The 16,570-nt window shown below is 38.6% G+C and overlaps 1 protein-coding gene across 1 annotated transcript in view; it reads right to left on the bottom strand.

Moving 5' to 3' along the window:
* Window positions 1-1,211: 1,211 nt before the first annotated feature.
* Window positions 1,212-16,570, bottom strand: part of TACR3 (tachykinin receptor 3) — a 53,609-nt gene continuing 38,250 nt past the window's right edge. The window contains exons 4-5 of the mRNA XM_042469158.1: window positions 6,822-7,018; window positions 1,212-1,794 (exon numbers count right to left, since the gene is read on the bottom strand). Of these exons, the coding sequence (XP_042325092.1) occupies window positions 1,479-1,794; window positions 6,822-7,018 (513 nt within the window). The 3' untranslated portion in view covers window positions 1,212-1,478. The remainder of the gene's footprint in view (window positions 1,795-6,821; window positions 7,019-16,570) is intronic.

Below are 16,570 nucleotides of genomic sequence, written 5' to 3'. Positions count from 1 at the left end.
TAAGTGCATGCTGATACACAAAGGAATGTTTCAGATGTTCAGAATTCCTCCATACATTCACTACTGCAGATGTAGTAACAGAGAAGAAGAAAAAGCAATGAAGAGTCTTATGGCCTCTTAAATACTATTATTACATCATGGCACACATTTTTGTGGACAATAGTCCACTTCTTCAGTAGTATCTGTTCAGGCACTGCTGCCTGTTTGTGATCGCCATGATTATAGTAGTTCACCTTTTTCAGCAATTACTTTTCTACAAATTTCTGTTGAGAGCTTCAGCTATTTTTGTTTGTAGATGCAACATGACTTGTCTATATGAAAGAACTCAAACTGTCTTGTGCAATCACTGCATGCTCTTTCTGTTAAGGCATTGTGTAGGCATCTGTGTTCATTACTCTGTGGCTTTATCTTCACAGAGTCATACTCAAAAAAACCACACAAGCTTCATGGATTCCATACTTCATACTTTGATGGCACAAAAATGTTCATCTGAAGTACTGAATGCTGAAGACATTGAATGCTTTCCAACAAAATGCCCAAGGTGATCTTGGGATGGAAAATGAAATCAGGGAGATATCCATGAGAAGAACATTTATGGGAAAAGTTGATTTCAGTTACCTTCATATGGACAGAATGTATTCTGGTAACTAGAAGTTATGTAGGAAAACTGGCAATCTATACAGCAACCATTACATTGACAGATGAGTTTTTCCTTATGTAGTCAGTGATCCAAATGTTCTGTAGTGAAGATTAGCAAATGGTTGGTAATTTTGATGAGTAAGAAAGATGTCCTCACACAGTGAATATTTTTCTTAAAAAACTTGCACTGGTAGAACTTTTGCGCCATTCTAATGTCCAATATAGAACCAAGCAAGTGCAAGTCCATTAGGCATCATAATTCCAGATTAAATGTCCATCATGTACAATGTGGCTTATCTCCAGATAAAATAAATTATAAATGAGACTTTAAAATTAATTAGGATTCACTCTACACTTTGATTTTGGAGGGCTAACTTGTTCTGGATTCAGCTTAACTCTGCACAATTTCACACAAACATTCAAATTTACAACATGGCACTATGACATGATATGCATGTAAACAGATCTCAGTCTTTGCTTTTTCCAAAGTATGAAGAAAAGAAAAGTTGCATGGTCAACTTGTGGTTCCACCTAACCCAACCCAACCCCACCCGACCCCACCCCACCTCTGATGTTGCTGGATTGCAGTTTTCATCAGATCCAGCCAGCAATAATCAATAGTGAAGGATTGTGGGAACAACAGTCCAAAAACATCTAAAGGGCTGAACATTTCTCATCCCTGACATAAACAGATATATATACATGCAATCAGGGTTCAGCATCTGAAGCCTGGCTGCCCTCCAGAAAGTTAGATGTTCAGTTCTTAGGCAGAATAGAATTGTCTTATTTATTAGCAATACTATGTTCTCTCACATCCCTAACATGATCCACTTAACGCTTTAGGAATACTCATCTACTGATGTGTATGGAGAACTGATGTAACTTGACACTGTTGAAGTGGCTTTAGAATTCCTGCGGGGACAGCCGTTAAGATTTGTTTCCTGTGAAGGTGCTTTTTTCTTGCGGCTGGACCTGGCACTTTCTCCATCACTGGGATCAAACACTACAGACATGCTGGATTCCATTCTGGAAACAGTGTATAAGCTACTGTGCCTGGTAGGATTGAACCTGGTTGTCTTAAGCTCCAGTTCGTCGTAACTCGATACTTCAATGAAAGGACACCATTGGAATGCTCTCTTGAAACCAGCTCGGAACCTAAAACAAAGACATGTCTAGTAATTATATATTATATGCTCTGATACCTGATAAAAAGTAGTGATACAGAAGAGTTCAAACAGTAAGAATGTAGAGTAACATGCCCAACTGTGGGCATTATATTTTAAGAAGCGTGTGCATATATATATATATATATATATATATATATATATATATATATATATGAAGTGAGTCAAAACAGGGCAACAAGGATGGTGAACAGTTTAGAAATCAAATGGCTGAAAGATCTGAATAGTTTTATCCTAGCGAACAGAGGCTGCTATTCTAGAGCAGGGGTGGGGAACTGCATGGTGGTTGGGGAGCAATTCCCACTGAGACTGCTAAGTACCATAACCTGCAGAGATGTCTTTTGTCAGCATCCTTCCAGTTACCATTTTGGCCAGGATATGGCTGAAAGAGCTATTTTTTTTGGGGGGGGGGGGGAGGTTCTAGGAACTTTGAGGAATGCTTTTTAATGCAGGTGCACATTTTTGTGTGTCTGGGAATGGCATTGGCATGATTTGGGGGTAAAAATTGTTCAAGAGGCTTCAGGGAAGGAGTTTTAAAGTAAAATTAAATAAAAATAAAAATAAAAGTGAGGCTCAAGGCCCAAAATTCCCCAGTCCTGCTCCAGAGAGCAGGAAGCAGCTCTCAGCTAAAGGGTAGCCACAATGATAAAAGCTGGGAACAGTAAGAGTGGAACAGTCTGCCTTCAAAGGTAGTGGGCTCTCCTTCATTGGAGGCATTTCAACAGAGACTAGGGTCCAAAACACACTTCAGAAATAATCCAGTTTGAGACCATTTTAATTTACCTGGCTCAGTGCTACAGAATTCTGGGAACTGCAGTTTTGTGAGACATTTAGCCTTCTCTGTCAGAAGGAAGTCATGTGCCACAATAAACTACAATGTCCAGGATTCCCTAGCACTGAACCAGGGCAGTTAAAGTGGTCTCAAACTGGATTATTTCTGCAGTGTGTTTTGGACCTTCATTGCCCTCTCTAAGGATAGTGTAGTTGCCTCCTGATGTGGTGATCCTGTAGCCAGCAAGGGTTGGATTAGTTGACCTCCAGGGTATCATCTGTCTCAATTCTATATATCTATGAGACTAATACACTGACCTTTAAGCTTTTTCTTTGACTTTCATCTGAAAGGCCTACTTAAGCTTTTCTGGGCACAAAGCTTTAATAAACCTCACATCTCACAGTCTGGTGACCTTTCAATTACAGTTAGCAAAAATTACTCTGTTGGACTAGAAGTCCCAATAGTGATAATACTTGGGGGACTCTGGCAGATGTAGCCCCTTGAAATTACTTTTCCAAGCTATACTTTGGATGCATGCAAAGACTTTTGGTGCATGGGTGTCTTCATTTGAATTTTTAATCAAACAATAAAGATGGTGACTAGCTCCCTGTATTTGTGAATTCATGTTAGATAAACATTCAAATGAAAGAAACAACATAAAAACCCACAACCACATGATTTGTATGTATGTGGCCTATGTTAACCCAATAAGAGAAGAAAGGCAGATTAGATGAGCAGATACATTTTTTTAATCACATAAAACATGTTTATTGTTCATGCATGCATTCTAAAGTTGAGTCCTGGTATGGAACAATAAAGAGAGAAAGGTGGTTTTAATTGCATGTTCTCATGGCCATCATAGGTTAAATGTTTCATCTTCTGTCTAAAGTACTTTAAAACTGACTGTGTAATAGTTTGGTGAAAATAAAAGGGCAGGCCAGAGGCTAACAGAGGAGTTAAAAAGTTAAGATGCTGAGTAATGAGTAAGCTGCAGGATGCCGAAGGGCAAGGGCAAATATCTTAGAATACAGTTCTCAGTGTTTTGTACACTGAACTCGTACTTCAAACGCTTTGCATCAGGGGAGTGTAAAAATCATGTTAATTTGTTACAATAGTCAAAAGAGCGCTGTAAAGATGAACAGATTTATCGTGACACAAGCTTGCTCTACAGTACATCTGTTCATCTATTCAGGTGCCAGCTGAATCAGTAACGAAGAGTTGCTGTGTCCAGAATTCAAAATAGTTTTCAAATGGAGTCCCAGACTTTCTTTGCTGAAAGTCTGATGGAACTACTGAAGGAAAAAGCTGCTCCCCATGCCTTTGATGACTAAATTTAAGACTTAAGACCATCATCTAGAGCAGTGTTTTCCAAACCTTGCTTCTCCAGATGTTTTGGGCTTCAGCCCATTCCTGAGTTGGGTGTCTGGGATTTGAAGTCCAAAACACTTGGAGGACCAAAGTTTGGAAAACACTGATCTAGAGGAATCAGGACCCAAAGAGTTGAAACACTGGAACTATTCCTTGATCAGAAAGGAGGCTGATGTGAACTCTCCTCTTCATTTACCTTATTTCGTTGGACTCTAGTCATGATATGCACAATAGCTGGTATTGGGGTAAGTGAAGAAATGAATTTTCCCAGCAACAATCTATTTTGCAAAGTATTTTGGGGTGGCTTAGGCTGCATCTGTACTGCAGTGGTAATCTAGTTTGACACCACTTTAACTGCCACGGCTCAATGCTATGGAATTCTGGGAATTGTAGCCTTCTCTATTAGAGGCCTCTGGTGCCACAGCAAACTACAATTCTAAGTATTTAACAGTAGTGGGAATGAGGCGTAGGAAAAGCCTTGTTAATTTAGATGAATGTATAAAACAGCTTAGAATAACCAATATAGCTATATAGTTTTAGACTCCTATACAGGAAGATCTTCTCTATTATATTTAGTAATGTGAACTGCTTTAGTTTCTGTCTATTCATATCTGTTTAGTAATGTGTATTGCTTTAGTTCCTGCAAAATATGGCAAGCCAGCTTGGTTAAATTTGAGGTCCTTCCTGTTCATTCAGCTGAATGGGACTGTGGAGATCTGATCCAAGGTTCACCACGATAGCACTATTAGGGACAGTTGGTAATTTAATCTGGCCTACATTTTAAAGCAAAATGACCCAATCTCCATTTTTGGGTCTGATATGTTAATCAAAACGCAATGATTATGGACTGTGTATGTTATCAACTGGTGCAATGTTGACAAAATGCAGATTTTAGAGGGAAATACTTATATAAGTGCACAATTTAGGGGTGATGTGTGAAAAGTGCACAGTATAAGGGAAATGCATAAAATATGTGCAGAAATACATGAAAATGCATGCATGTATAATATATATGCAGAATGTACTTTAAGGAAAAGGCATAAAAAACTGTCGAAGAAAAATGGACACAGGTTAAATACACACTCTCTCAGTGAGTGTATGTCTTTGTTTGTCTAAAAATACTGCAGAAATAGCAAAAGTACAGCACTGAAAATTTCAAAACTGACATGCAGTGGAAGTAAATAGATCTCTTCCTCCCCATAACAATATGTTGAGTGTATAGCTGGTCAGATGTTTCTGAGTGGAAGCTGCTCCATGTACATTCAATATGTGAATGTATACAGTGAATACATGTAGCATTGATGTAAGTAACAATGTCGTTTTGAAAAGGACCAGTTGTTGAAGTTGATTTCAGTTGGAATGACTGACAGAATAATGTTTCATATACCAGTAAATATCAGAAATGTTTAGTGACTTTGTTTTGATTGGGAGGCATGGGAAGCAAGAGATCAGTGCTCCTGTACCAGATGAAATCCTGATAGGAATAGGTATATGTTAAATGAGACTGCAGCAGTCAGGTGCTGGATTAAGATGCAGAAGAACAGTGGAATATTTGTTCATTAGGCTCCTACAATCATCTTAAACTATTTACATACATACTGTAGCAATTAGAGTGTGCTATTTGGAAATCATCCCAAAGAGATTTCAAAATAATATTCCATAATAGCTGCTCAATATTGAATTAGATGTTGATTTTGATCATGAATTAATGTTTTTACAGACTAGCTAGGTAGATTTCTTTGGAAATACATTCCTCAGTGTTCATTCTTGCTGGCTTTCAGGTAAAGTGAAACACAGCATTGTGTTTCAATTTGTAAAAACTCCAGGAAATGTCACATAACATTCATATTGAGAAAGACAAAAACAGTGTGATGGCATAGGCACAATGCTGGTATGGCATGGGGTTTGATTTTGACATAATGATGCTCTCAGCGTGCAGTCTCATAGACCTGAATTCTACTAGTAATAGTAATACCAGTTACAGTAGACCAAAAGAATCAATGGGATTTCAGTTAGAATCACCATCCTTCTATGTGTTTCCTTTTGACTTTCTGCTCCCATAACAACCCCATGCAGAATGTTCAGTAACAAGGGTTTATGGGAGTTGTAGTCCAAATTATCTAGAGACCACAAGTTCAGCTACCTATACACTAGATCATGAGTCAGTAGCCACCTCTGCTTATGTATTCAAGACATACATAGAATGTCTTCTGTCAACAGTCATCTTCCATCTTCCATGGGTACTGATAAATATAAAACACTTGGCCTGGTGATTATGCTTTACTGAAATCATTCTGAATTAATGGTCCACTGATCTCATCTATAACATGGACATGCAAAATTTTAAAAAAGGGAAAACCTGCTCAATGTGCAGCTGTCAGTGGCAGGGTGCCTTGAATGCTGCCCATGCTTTTCAGGCATTTCGTGTTGTATCTGATATACTAACTAGATTTTCAGTGCCATGCGACATTCTCTTCAGACTGCATTGTATTAGCCCTTGTGTGGTGCATCTAACTTAGGTAAGTGATTGTGATAAAGGGAGAAGAGAGAAGAAATTGTGATGGCATTATGGATCTTTTGGTTGGGGATTTACTTGCTGGTTGAAGCATGCTGGGAGATACAGTCCACAATAGCTTTTCCAAGTTCAATGTGGAATGGGTTCACTCTGAGAGGTATGGATAAGCAAGATTTACAGAATGGAAGCTCTGTTGTACACACTTTCTCCTATCTTGATCTTCCTTCTCTTGATCTGAATAAGTGAAAAGAGTAAATAAAAATTCCCAGGACTCTTCTAATCTGGTAAAATTTGTTTTGTGTTACAGCCCCAAATGCTTAAGGAACCCATAAAACAACCTTACCTTTTATTGAGACAGCAGTAGATAATGGGATTGTACATGGTAGAACTCATTGCTAGCCAAAATGTGGCCAGGTAAATTTGCTGAATATACTTCCACCGGTTCAAATTCTCATAGATCCCAGTAACTATAAAGTAAATGTGGTATGGCAACCAGCAGACTGCAAATGTCACAACGACGACAATCATCATTTTCACCACCTGAGAAAAGAGAAGTGCATTTTTTTTTGACAGCCACACAGATCTGAGTGCCTGGCATATTCTTTTAGCACCAAGAGGTTTACGTTGCCAAGCTGCAGCTGCTGAAATTCCAGAAAAAAAACCAAAAACCAAACATGGATGATAATGGGACGGAACAGGGTGCTGGAAAGAGCAAACATCTGACAATTTTTATTTTGTTCTGTTAGGTAATGGAGACTATTTTGATATGGAACTGGGCCAAGAGATGCAGTTTGAATGACTCATTTTAAAGCTATTTTCCCTGTAAGTATGAACAATGGCTTTTCTACACTGTACATTTTCTTTGCTTGGGACAGACTGAGGTCTGAATTGCTAAACCTGACCCATGGATCTGCTATATGTGAGGGGATGAACAAACCAATTATTTACTTTTTTCTAGAACTTGACAAAGTTTTTTTTTAAAACAAAAAAACTTTCACCCCAGTTCTGTATTTTCTAATGTTTGGGTATATCTAGGGTTAGCCTAAGATGGGTTTGTGTTTAATGAAAAAATGATGACATTCCAGATTATTATAATTGGGCAAGTATCTGCAAAAGAGAATGAAAATATTTTGGTATTCTTTCTGAAAGAGTAGAAAGAATTGCCCTCACTCTGATTTAGCTTTAAGACGGTGTCACATAGTCGAACCTAAATGGGTAAACAGTATCATGATATTAATATACTGGCTTGTTACATAATTTGTCTTTTAGGCGATTCATTCAAAATTGATTTGGATTACAATTCTTACTATCAATAACTCATCTTCATATCTAAAATGATGATCCGGCAAGTCCTGGCCTTTGTGTGCAATAGAAAATGGGTTAGCAGGGTCAATTACTATATTGATGACATAGACTGAAAATCAAAACTACCGGGACAATATTATGAGTTTTAAAAAAAGTTATTTAATTTGACTACAACTCATAAAATACTTCAACCAACATGGCCTCTAGCTCCATCAGGGCTAGCCTGAAGAAGAAGAGCCCTCCCTCCAGTCCATCTGCCTTGGTCCAGGCCTCAGAGGGAGAGAAGAATGCTGGACTTGATCCCCTCCCCTCATCATTCCCTTCTCCTTTTGTGTCGTGTCTTTGTAAGTCTGAGGGCAGGGAACAGTCTACTATCCCCTCTGTTGTAAACCGCCCAGATTCCCAGTGATTGGGCGGTATATAAATAAATCCTATTATTATTATTAATATTATTATTATTAAATATTCTGGCTGTGGTAATCCTAAAGCTATTTTCGCCATAGTTTCTATTGATCCAACATGTTTGAAGACCTTGCTTCATTAATGGAGACGGTTTAATAAAGGAAAATCTTTAATTCATTGTCACATACAGTCAAATTTATACTATTATTTTATACAGAGGTGTTCAACAGGGCTTACTCCAATCTTTTTCTGGTGAAGGCCACAGCTGATGTTCTTGAACTGCTTGGGGGACACACATTTGAAAATGTATGTCCAAAATCTAAGTGGGTGGGGCCAGAACGAAGAATCGGGACAAATCTATGTTTCCATGTCAACAATTTTCTGATTCCTCATTAGCATTAATAAAATTATGCTACATATTTCTCATTAATTTCATCACATACATTACTAATGCTTTTCCTTCTTTTTGGTTTTTGTTTCATTGCTTTCTCTTTCAACTTTAAGATGGTATTCTATCCCCGTCTAAACAGGGGCTGTTTTTCAGCACTGCAGTTGTGTATTTAGTTAAGAGTAGGTAGTCTTACCAGAAACCTATTTAAATGCCACTCCATCTTAAGAACTGGAATGCAGGATTGTGTGAATAAATCCCATCTAGCTTCTCAAAGCCACTAAGTTACATCTGTGCAACATTACTGAGTAAAGCAGATGTAACTAAGTGGCTGATCTTCTGGCAAACTATACATACAAACACCCTAAAGGTGCCAAATTCTGTCTGATCTTGGAAACCAAGCAGAATCAGCTCTGGTTAGTTCTTGGATGGGAGATTGCCAACAAATACCAGGCACATTAGGCTGTATTTCAGAGGAAAGAACTGACAAAACTACCTGTGAGTATTCATTGCCTAAGAAAATCCAGTGAAATTATTGTGTTCACCATATGTTGACAGGTGATTTGAGGACACACACAAACACATACGTATATATATTTGCTATGATCATCAAGTAAATTAACTTTCTCTAGCACTAGTGGAAGCAAAAGCAGCAGCAGCTGCAGTGGCCACAATAAAGAGCATTCCAAGACTGCTGTCAAGAGTATCTTGCAGCAGATGTTCTGGCTTCTGAATTCAGAAAGCATGGAACATAGAGTCCTGAGGCAGTAGATGCCAGAGCATCTGCTTAAACAGGCTAGAGAAGCTGAAGAACAGGAAAAAGTGGCAGTATGAGGAAGAACAGAGAGGAAGAACACAATGGTGGCAGCTTCTTTTCAGCTGCAAAGCTGTGTTTGCAATTGTCGAGTAGGGGGGGTTGTAAAGTGGTACCTGCCATTTTGCACAACAGCATTAACAAAAGACCTCAAAGGGAGTTCCACGGGCAAATAAGTCAAGAATGAGAAGAAAACACCATTGTAGTCTTTGAATGATGCAAAACGTACAGGAGCTTTTTTTAAAAAATGGACTAAATCTAATTTGCACCTTATTGCCATTCCAGATAAATTTAGAAATTGTTTTATTCCATTTAATGAAAGGCTTATCATTCATGATGACCAGGATAGTTTTAAATAAAAACTTCAACTTAGGTAAGATCATCTTAACTACAGATATTCTTCCCAATAGGGATAAATTCATCGATTTCCATTTTTTCCCAAATTATTTTTAATTTCCGTCCAAATTTTTCATAATTATTTTCAAAAAGTTCTGAATTCATTTTAATGATATATTATTCCTAGATACCTTATTTTCTTTTTGACTTTAAATTCAGTATTTCTTGAACAGACATACTTTTTTGTTAACACTGATGTTTTATCCTTATTTATTTTAAAACCTGCATGTGATCCAAATTCATCTACCACCTCCACAAACTTTGATAAATTTTTTATCAGGTCTAACAACAAACCCCAATCTGTATATACTTTAACTTTTAAAATTTTGTCCCTTAAACCTAACTCCAGATATTTCTTTTCATTTTGTATTGTTCTGCTTAAGATCTCTATTATAATAAAAAATTATAAAGGTGATAGGAGACAACCCTGTCTACTTCCCCTCTGTATTTCAACAGCTCTTGTTTTTACTTTGTAAACCAGAACTTGAGCTATTTGTTTTTCATCTATTTGTCTTATCCATAAGGTTTTCAGCCTGTAACTACCAGGTTCTTTGGACTCTTTTCCTTCTTTGTGGACCAATGTTATATTTGCTCCATTCCAAGTGTCAGGCCTTTTTTAATTTTATAATCATATTAAAGGATTTTTAAAAAAGGTATTATTAATTCTTCTTCAAATTTTCTGTAGTATTCTATGATGAACCCATCAGGACCAGGCACTTCCCCCCCTTTTAAGGTCTCAATAGCATCTATTATTTCTGCTGCAGTTATAGGTTGATTAAGGCTCTGGCAGAAAATGCTAAGAACCTTTCCCAAATTACAAATCCCAAGGTTCAGTAGAATGCAGTCATGAAAATTATAGTGGTATTTAAGTGCTACAATTACATAGTGTAGATACACCCCAATATATACTTCTTTTTAAAAAGCATCATTTACTCTCTAAAATCTTCTATCATCTTCTTAAGTTCCAGAAGTGCTGACTTGTCTTTCTATAATATGTCATTTTCAATGGGCCAAAAAGCAATACTTGATACTGTTAGAAATTATTATTTTTTTGTCATAAATAATATAGTAATTTTCATGGCAAATTGCATTTCTACACTCCATTACCCCTTTCCCAATAGGATGGATTATTCCTTGTATATTGCTGCCAGACACATGGCCTCATCAGTCAAATGATCAAGCTTTTGATGATAAGTCAAACTTCTTGGCTTCAGCTCTTGCATTCTTCTCCAGTTCTATTTTTGTAAAGAACGGGTAGATAACTTTTTGGATACAGTTGCTGATGCAAAGGGTGTTTAAAACAAAAATTAATTTAGTACCAGAGCTATTCCTACTGGGGCTGTCAAATGAGCACATTAAAGAGAGCTTTATAAAATACTTCATTATATGATTTTGGCAGCCAGTGTGTTGTAAGTGAAATAGCAGAAGAATCTGGAGATTCCATCTAAAGGTGAATGGGTACTGAAGACTATAGAAATGGCTGGAATGGACAAGCTGCCTATCTTAATGAAAGATAAGGTGCAAGATAACTTCTTGGCAAACTGGGGACCATTACTTGCATTTTAAAGCAGGAAATGTGGGATAAATATGTTTGTGAGATTTGAATACTGAGCTGTATTTAGTTTAATTTCTTTGGCAGAAGTGTAAACAGAACAAATGAAAATGAAGAAGTACATGAAAGGTATATATGCAGTATTTATGTATGTGGCTTGGAGGGTGGTAGGTCAGTTTTAGATTGTGCATGTAATGGGGAGTTTGTTTGTTTGTTTTTTGTTTGTTTTATTCCAAAGATCATAGCGGTGAACAGCAAGTAAGCTAATTAGCAAGTAATTAGCAACAGTCTGGGTACTCATTTTAGCCACCTCAGAAGGATGCAAGCCTGAGTCGAGCTTGGGCCCTTTTGCTGGTCTTGAACTCGCAACCTTGTGGTTTTGAGTGAATGGCTGCAGTACACTGCTCCCTCGGGTTACGAAATTAATTCGTTCCGCGGCCGCTTTCGTAACCCGAAAAGCCTTCGTAAGCCGAAATGCCATAGGCGCTAATGGGGAAAAGCCGCGTTTCGTGCGAAAAAGCGCCGAAAAGCACCAAAATTTTTTTTCGTAACCCGAAAATACATTCGTAACCCGGAACAATTATTTCCAATGGGATTTTTTCGTATCCCGGAAATTTCGTAACCTGGGTATTTCGTATCCCGAGGTACCACTGTACAGGCATTTAACCACTGCGCCACCAGGGCGCCACCAGAGTGGGGGGGATACTGTTTCTGTTTGTATAGTATGGTATTGGTGGTTATCTTGTATATTTTGTATAACTTGTGTGTGCATATATGTGTGTGTTTTGTGAAAATATTATTTTAGAAAAAGCCAGAATCATTATGCATGTATAAATTCACTCATGAAAGTGTCGACACTGGCTGCATCTGCACCACAGAACTAATTCAGATTGACTCCACTTTAAGTGCTATGACTCAATGGGATGCTGAGAACTGTAGTTTGGTGAGATATTGAGCCTTTGCTGTCAGAGAGCTCTGATGTCATAAAAAACTACTGTTCCCAAGATTTCATAGCATTGAGACATGGCAGTTAAAGTGGTATCAAATTAAATTATTTCTGTAGTGCAGATGCAGCCATTCAGATCAAGGTTTGTATAAGTGGATGTACACATACAGTGCCAGAGGACATAAATGGGAATAAATGTCAACATCAAAAGACTAGAGCACCTAAAAACAAAACCTGAAAAGTCAGGAGAGCAGTCAATCCTCTCAGGAAAGCTATTCCACAACTGTATCTCTTCCAAATACACCATTGCCTCTATGTACAACATTGCATTAAAATGTGTTCTCTAGATGAAGAATGTTTTATGACACTCAGCTTCTAATACAGAAAAAATAGGGGAAACTAAGAAGAGAAACAGGCTGTATCTGTGGCATACAAAATAGCAGCTAATTACCCCTTTGGCCTACTAAGGGCATCTTCTGTAAGTGTGTGTATGTGCTTTCAAGTCATCGGTTGACTTGTGGTGACCCCATCAATTTCATTTTTGTTATGGAGGCTTAGGGTGGAAAACCCAAGACAAAATGACATTAACCTGTACAACTGAAGCAGAAATGTGGAATGGAAAATGAGGACAGGATTTTCTAAAACAGAGCACAGAGAGGAAGCAATAAAACATTCTTTTCTCCCACTGTGTCAAGGGTGTGGATCTTTATCTTGGGAATGACACTAAAAGCGGGGGGGGGGGGACACTCAGAGAAGACAGAAACTTAAAACACCTTATATCTGAACTGATATAAGATTTGAACAGAGCAGTCTCTTCTTTCAGTGAGAGAAGAATGGCTAGTGAAAGTGTGTGTATGTGTCTCCAAGTTGACTGTTGACTTATAGTGACCTCATGAATTTCATAGGATTTTCTTAGGCAACGAATACTCAGAGGTGGCCTTGCTAGTTTTTTCCTCTGAAATATAGAGGGTGTACAGACTGGCACTGATCTGAACCTGAACTAGGGTTCAGTGAGGGCTAAGCATTTACATGCTCGAAGCCCTTGTGCCAGCACTCAGGCACCATCTTGTATTGGGTTGGGGGCGTGGCATGCAGTTGCCGCATCCTCAACCCATAGACCCACCCCTTAAGGGCTGTTTGTACATCCCCATAGCCTACCACAGTAGTTTGTTTTCCCCAACTTCTGGAGTTTCCAAAATTCCAGTAAAATCCAGGGGGAAAAAATGACTGCAATGAATCAGGTTTTTCATTGGCAGTCTCCCATAGCCCTGAAAAAAAATGTTTTAAATCATCAGAATATCATGATAAACTTTCTAAATGTTAATCAAATATCAAGTTGTTAGTCCCAACTACAGCACAGACATTGAATCAGTGAGACTTGGGGTCTGTACAGATAGCCCCAAAGGAGCAGTGTCCTACTGCCCCTTTCAGCACCAGATCGGGGCTGCAGCAACTGCATGCTGTAGTCCTGATCTGGCAATTTATCAGCCCAAAAAAGACCAGCAAAATGCTGCTCCTTTTTAAAATGGCAAAAATCTGCCCTTGCTGCTACTGTGGTGGCTTTTTGCTCTTTCTTTGGCACAGTGTGTCTAAGCACTGTGCCAAAGAAATGCAATGGATCCGCCCGCCATCTGGTTGGCCCGGCAGCTTCCAGTAGGCTTGGGGATGGAGTTAGTGCATGCAGTGTGAAGCCGCCATGCCCCCACTCCATTCTGATGCTGGTCCTTTTAGCCAATCTGTACAGCCCCTTACTCAAACCTGACTTACTGTACAGCAGTTGAATCAACTGTACCACTCTGGTTGGGAATAGCAATTGGATTTAAACTTTTATATTTGTACCAATGGAACAAAATTTATAGGCAAATGTAAAATAGGAAATCAGGTCAGAATGAAAAATTATGGAAATTTAGACTCATATGGCAAAGTGCAGTCTGCAAGCATGTGGCCCTTGGGACCCTTAAATGCAACATCTGAAGCTCCCTAGAAACCAGCCAAAGCCCCCATAACTCCCCCAATTATTAGTTTTGTTCACGGTGGTTTTCAGGCCATTTTCACTCCAAACCAGCCCAAAGCCCCCAAAGCCATCCACAAATGCAGTAAAGTCCAGAAAAAAAAAAGAAAGAAAAAAGTAATGACTGCAACCTGGGTAAAATGGTGGCCAGCCATGGAATTATGACACTTCCAGTGCACTGAAACATGCTGGTTTGGCCCAGCAGTTGGACAAAGAGGGAAATGCCACCCCACAGTTGCCCATTCCTACTTTAAACACATGTCACAAACAAGGCTCCAGGGACTGTTTTCTGTTCACCACACTTTCCCTACCTTCCCCCTCAAAAGTGGGCCTGCATTCATATTGACATATGTGTCCAGAATTTGTTCCTGGGATGAGGAATCTTGACTAACTCTCACTGAGGTGCCTGTATGCATCAGTATACAAACAGGGTCCATCTGAGTCTCCTCCAACATGTGGTCTCACAGCCCCCTACTCTATGCTTTTAATGCATGTGGAAAGTCTAAAGGAAGTGTATCCCAGATGTAGATACCTTCAGCAGGATAGGGGACCAACTTCATCCTCCCTGAACCTACCAACCACACCAAGGCTGTCTGGCAACAAGAAAATTACAACTTCTGCCTTAAAACAAGGTGCACAGAGAGTACACATTCTTGTTTCAAAGGGAAACCATCTTCCTGGAAGGCTTCTGGTAGCACAGTTCTTCTCAAAACAATATGTGTGTACTCATTTGTCTTCTTGTTTTAAGCCTAGCTTGTTTTGTACCATGGTATTCAAGGGGAGGGGGCCAAAAGGCAGACAATTTTTTTTGCCTTGACCACATACTTTTAATCCATGCCTCATGTCAGGACTAAGAAAGAAACAGGACAGATTTCCCTGTTTTGCAGGGAGGCACTGGCAAGACTCTTGACAAACAATGATCAAGTGAGCTATTATATTATCAGAGCATCTTTATCTCAAAACCGGCATGACAAAATTGCAGGGTTTTTTTTTTAAGAGCATTCTAGTGATAAAGCTGTTTCATTGACCTTTGTAGTGGCTGTTGATTTTTTTATAGCTTCAATAAATTTACTGTAGAAATTGGGATTGATGGGACAAATAAAATGTAGAATGCTTGCAAAGCCTAAGATCTGTATCTTTTTTGATTTGAAAATAAGATTCATACAGAAATGCTGGGAAATAGTCTGTTAACTGTTAACAGTGACGTCCTGCTGACAATCAAGTATTTCAATTAAACTGCAGAATCAAGAGGAAGTAATGGCTACAATCAAGTTTGTAGCAATACGAAGTGGTTCACATTTCTCTAACTTTGGCTGTTATTTTAAAATTGAGATTAAAGTAGCGAAAGAAAAAGTTATTGAGTCTTGCCAGTGAAACTGGGTCACAGAAGCATTTAAAAAATCTAAGAAAAAGTCAGGACTAGATGTGAATGGAAAGGTTTTTCACTGATTCATGGCAAGAAATAATTTATCCAAATGGCAAAATACCATTGAAGCATTTCCACTCCCGAGTATCACTATCCTTCAGGTCACATTACTGGAGCCAACATAGGAAGGTGGCAACATTATTGAACTAATTTAAATGCCTGAACATCTAATACAGGTAAACTAATACAAAAGAAAGAAAGAAAGAAAACCACTTCTAGTTGTCCAGCAAATTCTTAGCAAATGTTTCCCTGAGATTGGACTGGATGCATTTAAGATAAATACTGGAATCCTGTTGGTTAATGCCAACTATATTGAAGAACCACTGAATCAACGATTGAATGATAAGTCACCACACAGGTAAATCTATTTCAATGGCCCTACTCTAGCTGGGAATCAGAGTAGGATTTAGGCTCAGGGCTTTAAAGCTGAAAAAGGGTGAAGCTTGGAACGGTTACTCTTTTGGACTACAACTCCCAACATGGCCAATCAGAGATGCTGGAAGTTATCAAAAAGGTAACATTTCCAAGCTCTGGAAAATGGTTTAGCCATGCATTAAGTGTGGAAACATTATAAGTCAAATGAAGACAGAAAAAGAGTTTGGAGAAACCTTGGAAGAAGACTTTTGGGAAACTGCCTGTCCTCCAACCCCTCCCCCCCCCAATCAGAAAGGGAAGAGGTGAGATAAGTGGTGGCTATATTCCATATCATCATCATCATCATCATCATCATCATCATCATCATCATCACCATCATCATCATCATCCTTTCATTTACTTGAAGAGGGGTAGCTTCTGATGCTGACTTACATACAAATGTATACCTGTCTCCCTCTGTGCAGTGAGGCATGTGGT

Source organism: Sceloporus undulatus, chromosome 5 (genome assembly GCF_019175285.1).
Source record: "Sceloporus undulatus isolate JIND9_A2432 ecotype Alabama chromosome 5, SceUnd_v1.1, whole genome shotgun sequence".
In the NCBI taxonomy this organism is placed as follows: Eukaryota; Metazoa; Chordata; class Lepidosauria; order Squamata; family Phrynosomatidae; genus Sceloporus; species Sceloporus undulatus.
Note: the sequence above shows the minus strand (reverse complement) of the source record. Positions and strands in the feature narration are given on the sequence as shown.